The sequence below is a fragment of the Thamnophis sirtalis genome, unplaced genomic scaffold, assembly GCF_051295495.1.
Source record: "Thamnophis sirtalis isolate CommonGarterSnake01/CBP01778 unplaced genomic scaffold, rThaSir2_p1.2 scaffold_4, whole genome shotgun sequence".
NCBI lineage: Eukaryota > Metazoa > Chordata > Lepidosauria > Squamata > Natricidae > Thamnophis > Thamnophis sirtalis.
In genome coordinates, this window is record NW_028261384.1 from 130878912 (window position 1) to 130892737 (window position 13826).

General features: G+C 44.2%; 1 protein-coding gene across 4 annotated transcripts; it reads right to left on the reverse strand.

The window, feature by feature from the left end:
* Positions 1-964: 964 nt before the first annotated feature.
* ZNHIT1 (zinc finger HIT-type containing 1) lies at positions 965-12689 on the reverse strand. 4 transcript variants are annotated; one of them, XM_087714166.1, is made up of 6 exons: positions 12410-12688; positions 8914-9011; positions 8400-8570; positions 7037-7116; positions 4910-5079; positions 965-1142 (listed from the first exon to the last, which is right to left on the reverse strand). In XM_087714166.1, the coding sequence occupies exons 2-6, from the start codon at positions 8939-8941 to the stop codon at positions 1121-1123; spliced, it is 471 nt and encodes a 156-aa protein (XP_087570292.1). In that variant the 5' UTR covers positions 8942-9011; positions 12410-12688; the 3' UTR covers positions 965-1120. The 4 variants fall into 4 exon arrangements, with proteins under 4 accessions (XP_087570292.1, XP_087570291.1, XP_087570294.1 ...); XM_087714165.1 differs by having other exon boundaries at positions 4910-5082; positions 12410-12686; XM_087714168.1 differs by lacking the exon at positions 8914-9011 and having other exon boundaries at positions 12410-12689.
* Positions 12690-13826: the final 1137 nt, after the last annotated feature.

Here is a 13826-nt window from a genome sequence, read left to right on the forward strand (position 1 = left end):
GTCTGCCTCTCTGATGTCTGACTCCGAAGGCAGCTGATAACTGTCATACGGCCCTAGCCCCATCTCTGCCTCCGACACAGAGCCCTCATCAGAGCCCTCCCCAGACTCCAGGACTGGCCCATCTTCCTCCCCAACCTCCTCACTGTCCGAATCTGCTGCCAGCTCCGTTGCCTCCAAGTTACCATTGATGTCACCATTGCCTTGGAGATGGGGTTCCAGATACTAAAAAATGTCCACCTTCTTTAGGTTGTCTCCATTGATTTGAAGCGTTCCTGTGGTAGTAACAATGTTTTACTTTGCACGCACAAAAGAATCTGCCCTTACGTGCAGGCTAATACTCCATTTGTCATTTTAGGAATTTAGGTTACACTATTTTCCCCTTCATTTTTTTAAAAAAAAACGAGGCTTTGGCGCAGGGCAGGGGTGTCAAACCCAATTTCACTGAGGGATGCATCAGGGCTGGTGTGTGTGTGTGTGTGTGTGTGTGTGTATATGTGGCCAGAGTGGCTATGCCACCTCAACGTCATTCGTGTTGGGGGCGCCTGTGGTGGCCCGAGCACATGGTCAGCAAAAACGGGGTCCGTTTCGGTTGCGAACGGCTTCCTGCAACCCTCTGCCAGCAAAAATGGAGCTTGGAAGTGCCGCCCACAGTCCTCGCGAGCTCCATTTTCAGCTGCAATGGCCTCCTGCAACACTCTGCTAGTGAAAACGGTGCTCAAGAGGGCCATGCGGAGCCTTCCCGAGCTCTGTTTTCATTGGCAGAGGCATGACGGGCCAGTCCTTCGCTGTTTCCAGATCTAAGCATCCCGTGTGTCGGATCCCGCCCCCGGGCCTTGAGTTTGACACCTCTGGCATAGAGACTTTAAGGAGGCTTCCCACAGAAAAAGGAAAGATAAAAAAGGCAGCCAAGCTACAGAAAAAAATAGCTCGGTATGATTAGAAAGGAAGAACGCAGGCCACCGACTACAAAACACAAAAACATTTTATTACTCAAACTCAAATTACAGTCCAGTTGACACCTCTTCGCGGCAGGGAGATTTGTCCCGTGAGGGAGACAAGCTGGTTGTTTGAATGGACCTCTTTATAAGATAAGAATTCTTAGAAATCTTCATGGCGTAACTCAAACTGTCCACTTCAAGCACCTGAAAGAAGAGAGAACAGAGTTTGAGTAGGGTGCCTAAAAGATGAGGCTGTCCGTCCGTCCATCAGTCAGTCAATCCACCTTTCCACGCAGCAGGAATGCAAAAAATCCAACAAATCAGCTTTCATTCAGAAGGCCTGTTCTTGAACACAAAACAGACACTTTTTCAAAGTTTTATAAACATTTCACATTCCAAATGCTCAAAGCAGTCAGATTTCAAATTTTAAATCCTCTGTACTTCGCTACGCGAAATCTTCTATATATAAAAACAGCTGTGTGTGTGTATGTTCCAGCATAATTCTGGAACGCCTTGAGCAATTTCAACCAAACTGACTTACTCTCTGGAAATAAATACTGTGGGAGCTAAGACACCCCTAACACTCCTCTGGATGTGTGTTCTGTTAAGATGCAGCCTGTTGTGCCTTAAAATGGCTTCTACTGTACTGCGGTAAAATGGCAGTACTACTGTACAGCGCAGTGGAGTTGCCGTGGTAACAGCTTCACAGTACTCCAGAAGGGGGCTCCCTCCAATAAGGGGAAAAATCCAACATTAGAAATTATATTTGGTCTGGACATTTCCCCCCCTATAAATAAATATTCAGGCAATGCCAGGTTATCAGCTAGTAATGAAATAAAATGAAGGTGGCCCACTATGGAAGGAAGTTCAGGCAATATTATTTTTCCTTCGGTTGCAAAAAACTTTTGCTTTTTGCAATGACAGAGGATTTTGCTTTTTGCAATGACAGAGGATTATTCCCCATTTCCTAATCCTGAGTGTGAACCAGGAAAATGAGAAAGCATCCGAGGTCAGAATTGATTCGCAAATCGCTTTTGTTTTGGACTTCCCATGAATTGTGGTTTATTCATAAACCAAGATTTAAGAAACCCCATCTTGGTCCGCTTTCTGTGCCGGGCCTTCCCGCTTTAGGAAATGTTTTTAAATGTATGTTTGCAGTATTCTTGCTTTTAGATCTTTCAGGAGAATAATTAACTATGAATTTTGACAGCAGATTTAATCTGGATTAAAAGAAGCATACCACGGAGCAAGGGTAGACTATCTTCCTATCAATTCATCATCTTTTAATGTCCCCATAATCCCTTGCTGCGGGGTGGACTGGGCAACTGAATGGCGCTGGCAGAGTGTTTACTGGCCGGATGCCCTTCCCTGTCGCCAATGTGGAATTTTGTTCATCAGATATATTCTCAGTGTACCCAGAGAGAGAAATATCTGCCTCTATCTAGGATTGAACTCACAGCCCCCTGATTGTGAGGTGAGAACTCCACCTCTACGCCACCACTCCACAATCTTCCTATCAACTGCTTTGTCCATTTCACACTACCTCACAAAAGTCAAACCCAAATATACATTTCGAGTCGGTTCTAGCAGTTGTGCAGTTGCTCTGCTGTTTACAAGACATTCCCATTATTTGACTTGCAAATAAGATACGAATTTTAGGTGCTAAATATACGCTTAAAACTGTATTTGGCTTGCCGGTGGTTTCTGGGCTTATCCAGAAACACAGGTAGTCCTCCACTTAATGACCACAATTGACCCCCCCCAAAATTAGGTTGCTAAATGAGACATTGGTTAAGCGTGTTTTGCCCAATTTGACGACTTTTCTTGCCTCGTTTGTTAAGTGAATCACTGCCGCTGTTCAGGTAGGAACACCGTTGTTAAATGAATCTGGATTCCCTATTGACTTGGCTTGCCAGGAGTCGTAAAAAGTGAGCACATGACTTCATGAAACTGCGACCGTCCTAACTGTGAGACAATTGCCAAGGGTCTGAATCTTGATCAAGTGACTATGGGGATGTTGCAACGGTCATAAATGAAAGAAACAGTCATAAATCACTTTTTTTCAGTGCCATTATAATTTTGAATAGTCACTAAATGAACTCTTGTAAAGGACTACCTCTCTATATAATTCCTCTCTGTTGTGGCCCAGCAGGAGCCGTTGGAGCTGCAAACAGACTCCGACAGCGAGGGGCCTTGTGAGTCGGCTCTGGAAGATGTGGAGGACCCTGGACAGGGTTCCGACTCCGAGCAGGGCTCAGAGAGCCTGGTTGGCCACCAGGAGGCGCCTGAGGCATGGAGCAGCGGTGAAAGCCAAAGGGAGTGTGCTCCTGACGTCAGGTCTTGGAGCAGTGGGGAAGAGACAAGGGAGTTGGTCCTGGACGCCCAGCAACATCGGCGTAGAGAACAACTACGCAGGTACAGAAGATAATTGGACCGAGGTGGTTGTAATTAAAACATAAAGGTGTATATGTTTTTTGGGTTTGACAAGAGGAGGTGGGATATAAATAGTAAATGATTTTTAACCAATTATAATAACAAGGAAATGTCAATGGATATTGTTTAATAATATATACATGCTCTGGTATTGGCAAAAGGAACTTGGATATAAACTCTAAACAGCGAGTTGGGGGGGGAAGGTTTAGAAATTTTATTAATTGACTTTTACTTAGAATATGTCATAAAGGGGTAATGTTATTGGAGGATTTTTTGAAATAGCTAATGAATGCCATTATGTGGTTGTGTCTTTAAGTATGAATGATTTGAGGCAAAAGCATGTTCAAATAATTGTAGTCAAATGAGAATTGTGGTACATTGATAGTAAGATATACAAAGATTTTTTTATTTAAAGTGTATAATCTAACATGAACTATAAGTAATGACTGTGGAAGAAACGCACGAAAGTTATCTGTAACCAATCGACACGCTTTCTACAAGATGTAATGAAGGGTGATTCTTTTTTTGTGTGTGTTTTTGTTCAATTAAAATAAAATAAAAACTTTTCAAGTTTTTGGAGAGACACAGGCTGATAGATGGAAGAATACAATTCAAAATTATCTAAACCTAATTATTCTTATTTTTAATAGACATAGCTGAATAATAATTGATATTGATAGTAATGTATATAATGTGTTGATATGATAAATAATAATTGGATATGAGAAGGGAAGGTTGGAAATATTTTTGGACCATATACAAAGGTTATTAATCACAATAATTATAACTATTAAAAAATAAAATAAAACTATATACAGTTAGATGTTAACTAATATGGGGAAAATGTTACGATATACGATATAATCACATAAAGAAGGGAGAATGATAATAAACTATATGCATGGAAGATGGAATTTTTGGTGTTAAATATTATGGATGTTCAGCTAAAACAGGATATGAGGATTTGATGTTAATAGAGGATTTTACAAACAAGTAAATGAAATGCTAGCATGTGGTTATGGATTAAATCTTTGGCATAGTTAAGGATGAAGGATGTTTAAATAACTGTAGTCAACTAAAAGTGGAGGTATAATGATGTCAATATGGTAAACATTTGAGTTAAGCTATTTGAATTAATATGAATTAATGGAAGAGATGCACCAAAACATGTTGTAACCAGCTGATATACTTTTTTATAATATATACCTGTGTTTCTTTTTTTTTCTTTTTTCTTCTTTTGTTTTTCCTTTTTTTTCTTCCCTGCCTTGTTTTTTGTTCTTTTTGACTTCTCTGTGTTTTGACTTTTTGATTTTTTCTTTTCCCACTGGTGTGGGCATGTGTTGTTTAAGTAATAAAATTTTTTAAAAAAATTTCTTAAAAAAAAGGATACTGGCTATGTAATAGTATACATGTGATTGTATGTTATAAAAATGGAAAATAAAAAAGTATATTTGGAAGAAAAAAAAAAGAGAGAGAAAAAAAGAGAAAACAATGCCTAATCGCACCGAATGACGAGGTGAAGGCGAGGATGCACATACCGGGTTTCGTGATGTGTTCCCAAACATTTGACACAGCAGTAGCGGGCGCCGCAAGAAACACAGGTGTAATTTGAAGGGAAGCCACACACCGTGCAGAAATGACGTTGCGGCAAATTGGAAGGGGGCGCGCAGGCGGTCAGGTAGTTGGGGCCCTCGCTGGTGTTGAGGTTCTGCTGGAAGTCGAAGAGAGACAAGAAACTCGTTGGATGCAATGTTACCACCACGGATAGAGAACAGAATAAAAGAGTTTTGGAGGTGAAGTGACTTCCGCTTTGCTCGGAGGGTCGTTTTGAGCGCTCCGAAGGCTTCAGGGACCTTCAGGGGGCTTCCCTGAAGCCTCCGGAGCAGTCAAAACGACCCTCTGAGCAAACCGGAAGTCTGTTCCCGAACTTCCGGTTTGCCCATAGGGCCGTTTTTTTGCACTCCAGAAGCTTCAGGGAAGCTCATGAAGCCTCCGGAGAGCCTCCGGCGGGGCGGAAAAACTCTTTTCATCCTCCCCAGGCTCCTATAAAGCCTCTGGAGCCTGGGGAGGGCGAAAAATGGCTTTTAAAAAGGGTGAACTCAGCTGGCCGGCGTGCGCATGGGCGCTGGCCAACTGACAGGGCAGTGCCTCGCGTGCCCTGACAAATAGCTCCGCGTGCCAGCTGTGGCACGCATGCCATATCTTCACCATCACTACGCTAAAATAAGCCCTCCCCTGAAAATAAGCCCTCCCCTGAAATATTTAAACACATGCACAGCTGGTCCAAACCATTTCCTGGGCAAGGGGGAAAAATGCCCTACGTGCGCCACATGCACCTGCCATCCTCGCGGAAGCTGCTCCCGCAAATCCTAGCTACAGTACCACGTCCCTTCTCAGTGGTGGCCACAAGAAGAATGGCAGGCTCAGAGACGCTAGGGCTGGCAAGAATGTGCCATAAACAGAAACAGAACTTCCAGCCCTCTCTGGATCAGATGATCCCCGGGCCAAGGTTAAGGGACCCCCTGCGCCTCAAAAATAATAAAACCTCCCCGAAAATAAGGCCAAGCGCTTATTTCGTGGGTCAAAAGAAAATGTCTTACTTTCGGGAAAACACGGTACTTAACTTTGTATAATCACTAAATGAGGACTATCTATAGCCAGGATGGCGAACCTATGGCAAGTGTGCCACAGGTGGCAAGCAGAGCCATTTGTCAGGGCAGGCAAGGCATTGCCCTGAGTTCAGCATTTGTAAAAGCCATTTTTCGCCCTCCCCAGGCTCCAGAGGCTTTATAGGAGCCTGGGGAAGGCGAAAAGGCCCCCCCCCCGGCCCCCGGACGCCCTCCGGAGCACAAAAAAACCGACCCTATGGGCAAACCAGACGTTCAGGAACGGACTTCCGGTTTGCTTGCAGGGTCGGTTTAAGGCTCCGGAGGCTTCAGGGACCTTTAGGCGGCTTCCTTGAAGCCTCCGGAGGACTAAAAAGGACCCTACGAGCAAATCCAGGTTTGCATGTAGGGTCCTTCTTAGTCCTCTGGAGGCTTCAGGGAAACCTCCTGAAGGTCCTTGAAGCCTCCGGAGTGCCTGTGGAGGGGCAGGGGAGGCTGTTTTTCGCCCTCCCCAGGCTCCTATAAAGCCTCTGGAGCCTGGGGAGGGTGAAAAAAGCATGCAAAAAATGGGGGGGAGACTCTCATGTGCGCATGCGCACTGGGGGGGTGGGGTGTCGCAAGTTGCATTATAGCAGTTAGACTAGCAATAGCAGTTAGACTTATATACCGCTTCATAGGGCTTTCAGCCCTCTCTAAGCGGTTTTACAGAGTCAGCATATTGCCCCCAACAACAATCCGGGTCCTCATTTTACCCACCTCGGAAGGATGGAAGGCTGAGTTAACCCTGAGCCGGTGAGATTTGAACAGCCGAACTGCAGAACTGCAGTCAGCTGAAGTAGCCTGCAGTGCTGCATTTAACCACTGCGCCACCTCGGCTCTTATGGGTGCGGCACGCCCGCGCACAACCCCCTGCTCTCCCCCCCTTACGGCACGCAAGCCAAAAAAGGTTCGCCGTCGCTGATCTATGCTAAAATGAGCATCATTATAATTAATAAGAAAAATTAAGAACGGAGATGCCCCAATTCCTTTGTTAAGACAAAAAGAAAAGGAGAGACAGACCTGTTCTTCCAGCAATGCCTGGAAATTTTTACGGAAGCGCAGCTTGAAATGGTCTCCGCGGGTTTTCTTCTTCTTTTTCCCTGCATACAAAGAACAAAGAGGAAGGGGGGAAAAACACAAATTACAGATGAAGGTAAATGCCTTTTAGCCTCATTAGACTTTTTGGCATTGAACACAACAATAAAGAAAGACTTGTTGATAACCCGGGGTTTATAGGGGGAAAATGTCCAGACCAAACGTAATTTCTAATGTTGGATTTTCCCCCTTACCAGAGGGAGCCCCCTTGTGGAGTACTGTGAAGCCATTACCATGGCAACTCCACTGTGCTGTACAGTAGAAGCCGTGTTACAGCAGTACAGTGGAAGCCTTTTTAGGCACAACAGGCTGCATCTTAACAGAACACACATCCAGAGGAGTGTTAGGGATGTCTTAGCCCCCACAGTATTTGTTTCCAGAGAGTAAGTCAGTTTGGTTGAAATTGCTCAAGGCGTTCCAGAATTATGCTGGAACGTACACACACACAGCTGTTTTTATATATAGAAGATTTAGCATAGCTAAATGCTATTGGGGAGGGGGGGCAAACCGAAGGATGTTAGGTGTGTCTTACAACCACATTATTTGTTTCCAGAGAGTAAGTCATCTGTGTACCAGTGAAATCAAAGGAGAGTGAAATCAAAGGAGAGTGAAATCAAGGGAAAGTTAAATTGGGTGAAAATGAAATCAAAGAAATCTGAAATAAAGGAAAAATGAAATCAAGAGAAAATGAAATCAAGGGAAAATGATATCAAGGAAAAGTAAAATATGAGAATTAAATCAGAGAAAGTGAAATTGGGGAACATGAACTCAAAATAGTGAAATCAAGGGAAAATTTAAATCAAGGGAAAATGAAATCAAAGAAAACTATAATCAAGAGAAAATGAAATCAAGGGAAAGTGAAATCATAAGAATTAAATCAGTGAAAGAAATTGAAGGAAAGTGAAATCGGGGTACATGAACTCAAAAGAGTGAAATCGGGGGGAAATTTAAATCAAGTGAAAATGAAATCAAAGAAAACTAAAATTGAGGGAAAGTGAAATCGTGGAAGGTAAACTCAAAAGAGAGTGAAATCAAGGGAAAGTGAAAATGAAATCAAAGAAAACTGAAATCGAGAGAAAGTGAAATCAAGGGAAAGTGAAATGATATGAGAATTAAATCACAGAAAGTGAAATTGAAGAAAAGTGGAATTGTGGAAAATGAAATCAAAAGAGAGTGAAATCAAGGGAAAGTTAACTCGAGTGAAAATGAAATCAAAGAAAATCAAATTTCATTGAAAATGAAATCAAGGGCAAGTGAAATCCAAAGAAAGCCCAGCAGGAAATTTCACCTGTTTCGGCATCGTCATCAAACTGAGGCAAACGCTTCACCAGCTGTGGCATATTGGCATGAGGGTCATCCTGGAAGTTGTCATTCTCCAGGGCCTCTAACTGGCGATTGAGACGGCGCTGGCGGGTGGCCCGGTCCAAAATACGCCTCTGCCCAGGGTCCTGAGACCTTGCTGAGAAAGAATAAAGATGGTGAGAGGTTGAAGCCAAGCTTGAGTCAATCAACCACGTTGCCTTCCAGGAGAACACCTGGCATCTGTCCATGGGGCAGCCTTCCCAGCTGGCAAAGGACACTTCCGATCTCCTAATTAGCATATGCTCCCATTACCTTAAGCCCCACCCATGCTGGCTGGGGAATTCTGGGAGTTGAAGTCCAACAAGTCTTAAAATTCCCAAGTTTGGACGCCCCTGCCTTAAGCCAAGAGTAAGCCATTCATTTTCTTGGGGGGGGAGGGGGTGTCACATGAAAGATAGGGACTGTTGTGGAGGGCCAAACCAATCAGGCCATATACTTACTACATTGATTTCTGTTCTGACCCCCCATTCTCCGTCCAGGAACGAAAGCCAAAACAGATGTACGAAAGAATGTTTTAATCAGTCCAGACTCTTGTTGGCTGCAAGCCCAAAATAAACAGAAATAATCGCTCTGGGAAAAAATCCTATAAACTCACGGAGCACTGCAAACAGGCTTCTCACCGCAAACCACTTATCCAAGTTGGTTTCTCTCAATTTGTGAACGTTGACTTCTGCAAGAAGGGCGTGGCACAAGAGTCTCTTTTATAATCAGGAGAGCATCTTAATGAGCAACAGCTGCTCGTAATCACCTCCTGTAAGTACTCAGTTGTTCTTCGCCCTTCACCTGCGTGAATCCCGGAACAACTCATAGGAGGTTTCTGTGTCATTCTCTCTTGTCTCCTCCCTACTGGTCCAAGGCTCAGGCGCCTCCTGGTGGCCAACCAGTCTCTCTGCGCTCTGCTCGGAGTCAGAACCCTGTCCAGGGTCCTCCACATACTCCAGGGCCGACTCATAAGACCCCTCGCAGTCGGAGTCTGGTGGCAGCTCCAAAGGCTCCTGCCGAAACACAACTATTTCTAATTTCTGATTGATCTCATGTTGGCCCCGGGAGCTATAAAATGCCTAGAGCCCCAACATTTGGCAGCAAAATGGCTGAACTGCATCAGTCTGCCTGCCTGTGTCGACCCTGACGTGAACCTGGCTGGAGCCATCTTGGAGGCTTCACCGTTGCCACACAGCAGAGGGAGGGGGGAGGAAATAGTTAGATGGGGGTTTGTAGCCAAAACACTAAAGTTTTCTCATGGGAACCAAGGAAAAATCTCACAGGTGGCTGGGCAGAGGAGGGGAAAGTAACCAAGCAACCAGTCAGGAGAACTGGATTGGACAGCGTGAGCAGTGACCTGGAGCAGGGGGCGGGGACTTTTTATCTTTTATTAGGTGAAAGCCGCGGGGACTTTTAGCGTCGGCTTTCACCAGTTGTGCCAATAGGATGTATCCAATAAAACGGTTCTTTGACGAACTTGATTTCTATGGGGGCATTACTTGGAAACCCGACAGCCTGTTTTTCACAATTAGCAGCAAAATTAAGGATGAATACTCCCATTTCTATCCCAATCCATAAATTCCCCCCACCCCCCTCCCAAAAGGCCAATAAACAGATCCATTCTCCGCTTCTCAATAATCCCACAATGTGGCATTTTTAATTTCAGTTTAAGGTGCAATACCCTACACCACCAGGCTTGAAATTTTGGCCTTGGACAACCTAGAACAGTGATGGCTAACCTTTTGGTTGTTGTGTGACGAAAGCACGCACGTGTGCAATAGCGCACATGTGCATGCTCACACCCATAATGCAATGTGTGCGCGACACGCACACACACTGCCCCGCTCCTGCGTATGAATGCAAAAGTCGCCCTCCCCCGCCCTCACACACATGCGCACGCAACACCCCACACCACGTTTTGGACCTAACAGGCCTCCCTGCAGCCTCCTGGAATCAAAAACAGGCTGCGGTGGAGGGGGCACATTACAGCCACCCCCACAGCCCAGCTTGAGCCTAGCAGACCTCCCTGAAGCCTCCTGGAATCAAAAATGGGTCGCGGGGAGGGGGGGAGCCACAGCCCACCCACCCTCGGCACAGTTTGGGCCTAACAGGCCTCCCTGAAGCTTCCTGGAACCAAAAACAGGCTGCAGTGGAGGGGGCACATTCCCCCCCCCCCGGCCCAGTTTGGGCCTAGCAGGCTTCCTTGCAGCCTCCTGGGACCAAAAACGGACTGCTGGGGGGGGGCACCCCCCGTGCCTCCCCTGAGCATGTCCCCCCCCATGTATGCACATTCATTCGCCCCAACCCCATGAATGCAAGACAGAGAGCCGAAAATCTGCTGGCTGGCGGGAGGCCCATGCGCATGCGCAGTGGTGCTAAGCTGGGGCGACGGCTTGCGTGCCTGCAGAGAGGGCTCTGGGCGCCATCGTGGACCGAGACCTACACTACATGCGGTTGGACCTAACCCCAGTACATAAAATTACCTGCTACAAAGTCCTACCTGTCAATGACTACTTCAGCTTCAACCGCAATAATATAAGAGCACACAGCAGACCCACAAATTTAAGGTTAACCCGCTCCAAACTAGATTGCAGAAAATACAACTTCAGCCACAGTCGACGCCTGGAATGCTTTATCTGACTCTGGGGTTTCATCCCCAAACCCCCAAACTTTAACCTTCAACTGTCTACTGTCGACGTCACCCCATTCCTAAGAGGTCTTTAAGGGGCGTGCATGAGCCCACCAGAGTGCCTACCGTCCCTGTCCTACTGTCCCCACTTATTCGTATCCATTTCCTGTATTCATAATCATGTAAGATAACAGATAATGTATAATCTGTTATCTTACAATACAATACAATACAATACAATACAATACAATACAATACAATACAATAGCAGAGTTGGAAGGGACCTTGGAGGTCTTCTAGTCCAACCCCCTGCCTAGGCAGGAAACCCTATACCATTTCAGACATATGGCTATCCAACATCTTCTTAAAAACTTCCAGTGTTGGGGCATTCACAACTTCTGGAGGCAAGTTGTTCCACTGATTCATTGTTCTCACTGTCAGGAAATTTCTCCTCAGTTCCAGGTTGCTTCTTTCCTTGATTAGTTTCCACCCATTGCTTCTAGTCTTACCCCCAGGTGCTTTGGAGAATAGCTTGACTCCCTTCTTCTTTGTGAGATACTGGAACACTGCTACCATGTCTCCCTCTTAGTCCTTCTTTTCATTAAACTAGACATACCCAGTTCCTGCAACCATTCTTCATATGTTTTAGCCTCCAGTCCCCTAATCCTCTTTGTTGCTCTTCTCTGCACTCTTTCTGGAGTCTCCACATCTTTTCTACATCGTGGCGACCAAAACTGAATGCTGTATTTCAAGTGTGGCCTTACCAAGGCCTTATAAAGTGGTATTAACACTTCACGTGATCTTGATTCTATCTCTCTGTTTATGCAGCCTAGAACTGTGTTGGCTTTTTTGGCAGCTGCTGCACATGGCTGGCTCCTATTTAAATGGTTGTCCAATTAGGACTCCAAAATCCCTCTCACAGTTACTACTATTGAGCAAGGTACCACATACTGTATAATGTGCATATTGTACATGCTTGACAAATAAATAAACAAATAAATTAAAAAACCATCAAGCTCAGAGAGCACCAAAGACTCCTTATTTCAACCCTAAACTACAAATATTCTCCTTTCATTCCACCAATGCTCCTTTTACATCAACCTGATCTATGAATATGTGGTACAAACGCCCCCTCCTGTGGCAGGACAGGTGATTTTCAAGCTTATTCTTTCTCTTACAGGTAAAGCTGCTGTGCTGCACCAAAGATTAGATAGTTTTATTTTCCTTTGCTAAAGAAAATTTAAAAAAATGCCCCAGTCACCTTTTGCATCTCCCAACAACAAAGCCATCCTCCTCCCCTTTCCCCCCTGTCCATGCCAAAATACCTGAAATTTTCTTTTCCACCATTCTGCCAGCCAGGTGGGAGTTTTTCCTGATGTTTCTGGGATCAATTCGCCTCCTTTCTCGCCACTCCGGCTTTCCAAGCTGCGAAAACCTTTGCACAGCGAGAGGTGACGAGGTACGGAGGAAACCTGATCAGGCTCGAGGGCTCTCGATGCAGAATATGCATTCACTGCCCATCTAAGGGCTCCCGGTCTACTTGTGATCGGCAAACTTACGCCATGTTACTTAGAGGCATAGGGACTTCCGCCTCTGCTTGCCTGGACACGCCCACGGAGACGCGTCACGCTGTCGGTCCTAGCTGAGAATGTTTGGTTTTAAGCAGAGGCGGGATTGGGCTCCCCTGGGTCCTACACTCCGCCGAGTTCGAAATAAATGACAGCTAATCCGCGTCGAATAGATTAGAATAGAATAGAATAAGAACGGGAATAAAATAGAATAAGAACGGGAATAGAATAGAATAGAAAATAGAATAGAATAAGAACGGGAATAGAATAGAATGGAATAGAATAGAACAGAAAAAGAATGGGAAGGGAATGGAATGGAATAGAATAGAGCAGAAAAAAAGGGGAATAGAATAGAACAGAACAGAAAAGAACAGGAATAGAATAGAATAGAAAATAGAATAAGAATGGGAATAGAATAGAATAAGAACGGGAATAGAATAGACTAGAACGGATTAAGAATAAGAATAAGAATAGAATAGAATGGAATAGAATAGAACGGAAAAAGAATGGGAATAGAATAGAATAAGAATGGGAATAGAATAGAGGAGAAGAAGAACAGGAATAGAATAGAATGGAATAGAATAGAACAGAAAAAGAACGGGAATAGAATAGAATAGAGCAGAAGAAAAAGGGGAATAGAATAGAACAGAACAGAAAAGAAGAACGGGAATAGAATAGAACAGAAGAAGAACGGGAATAGAATAGAATAGAATAGAAGAAGAACGGGAATAGAATAGAATAGAACAAGAAGAACGGGAATAGAATAGAATGGAATAGAATAGAAGAAGAACAGGAATAAAATAGAATAGAACAGAAGAAGAACGGGAATAGAATAGAATGGAATAGAATAGAAGAAGAATGGGAATAGAATAGAGCAGAAGAAAAAGGGGAATAGAATAGAACAGAACAGAAAAGAAGAAGGGGAATAGACTAGAATAGAAAATAGAATAGAATAAAAATGGGAATAGAATAGAATAGAATAAGAACGGGAATAGAATAGATTAGAACAGAATAAGAATGGGAATAGAATAGAATGGAATAGAATAGAACAGAAAAAGAATGGGAATAGAATAGAATAAGAACGTAAATAGAATAGAACAGAATAAGAATGGGAATAGAATAGAATAGAATAAGAATGGGAATAGAATAGAATACAAAATAGAATAGAAAAAGA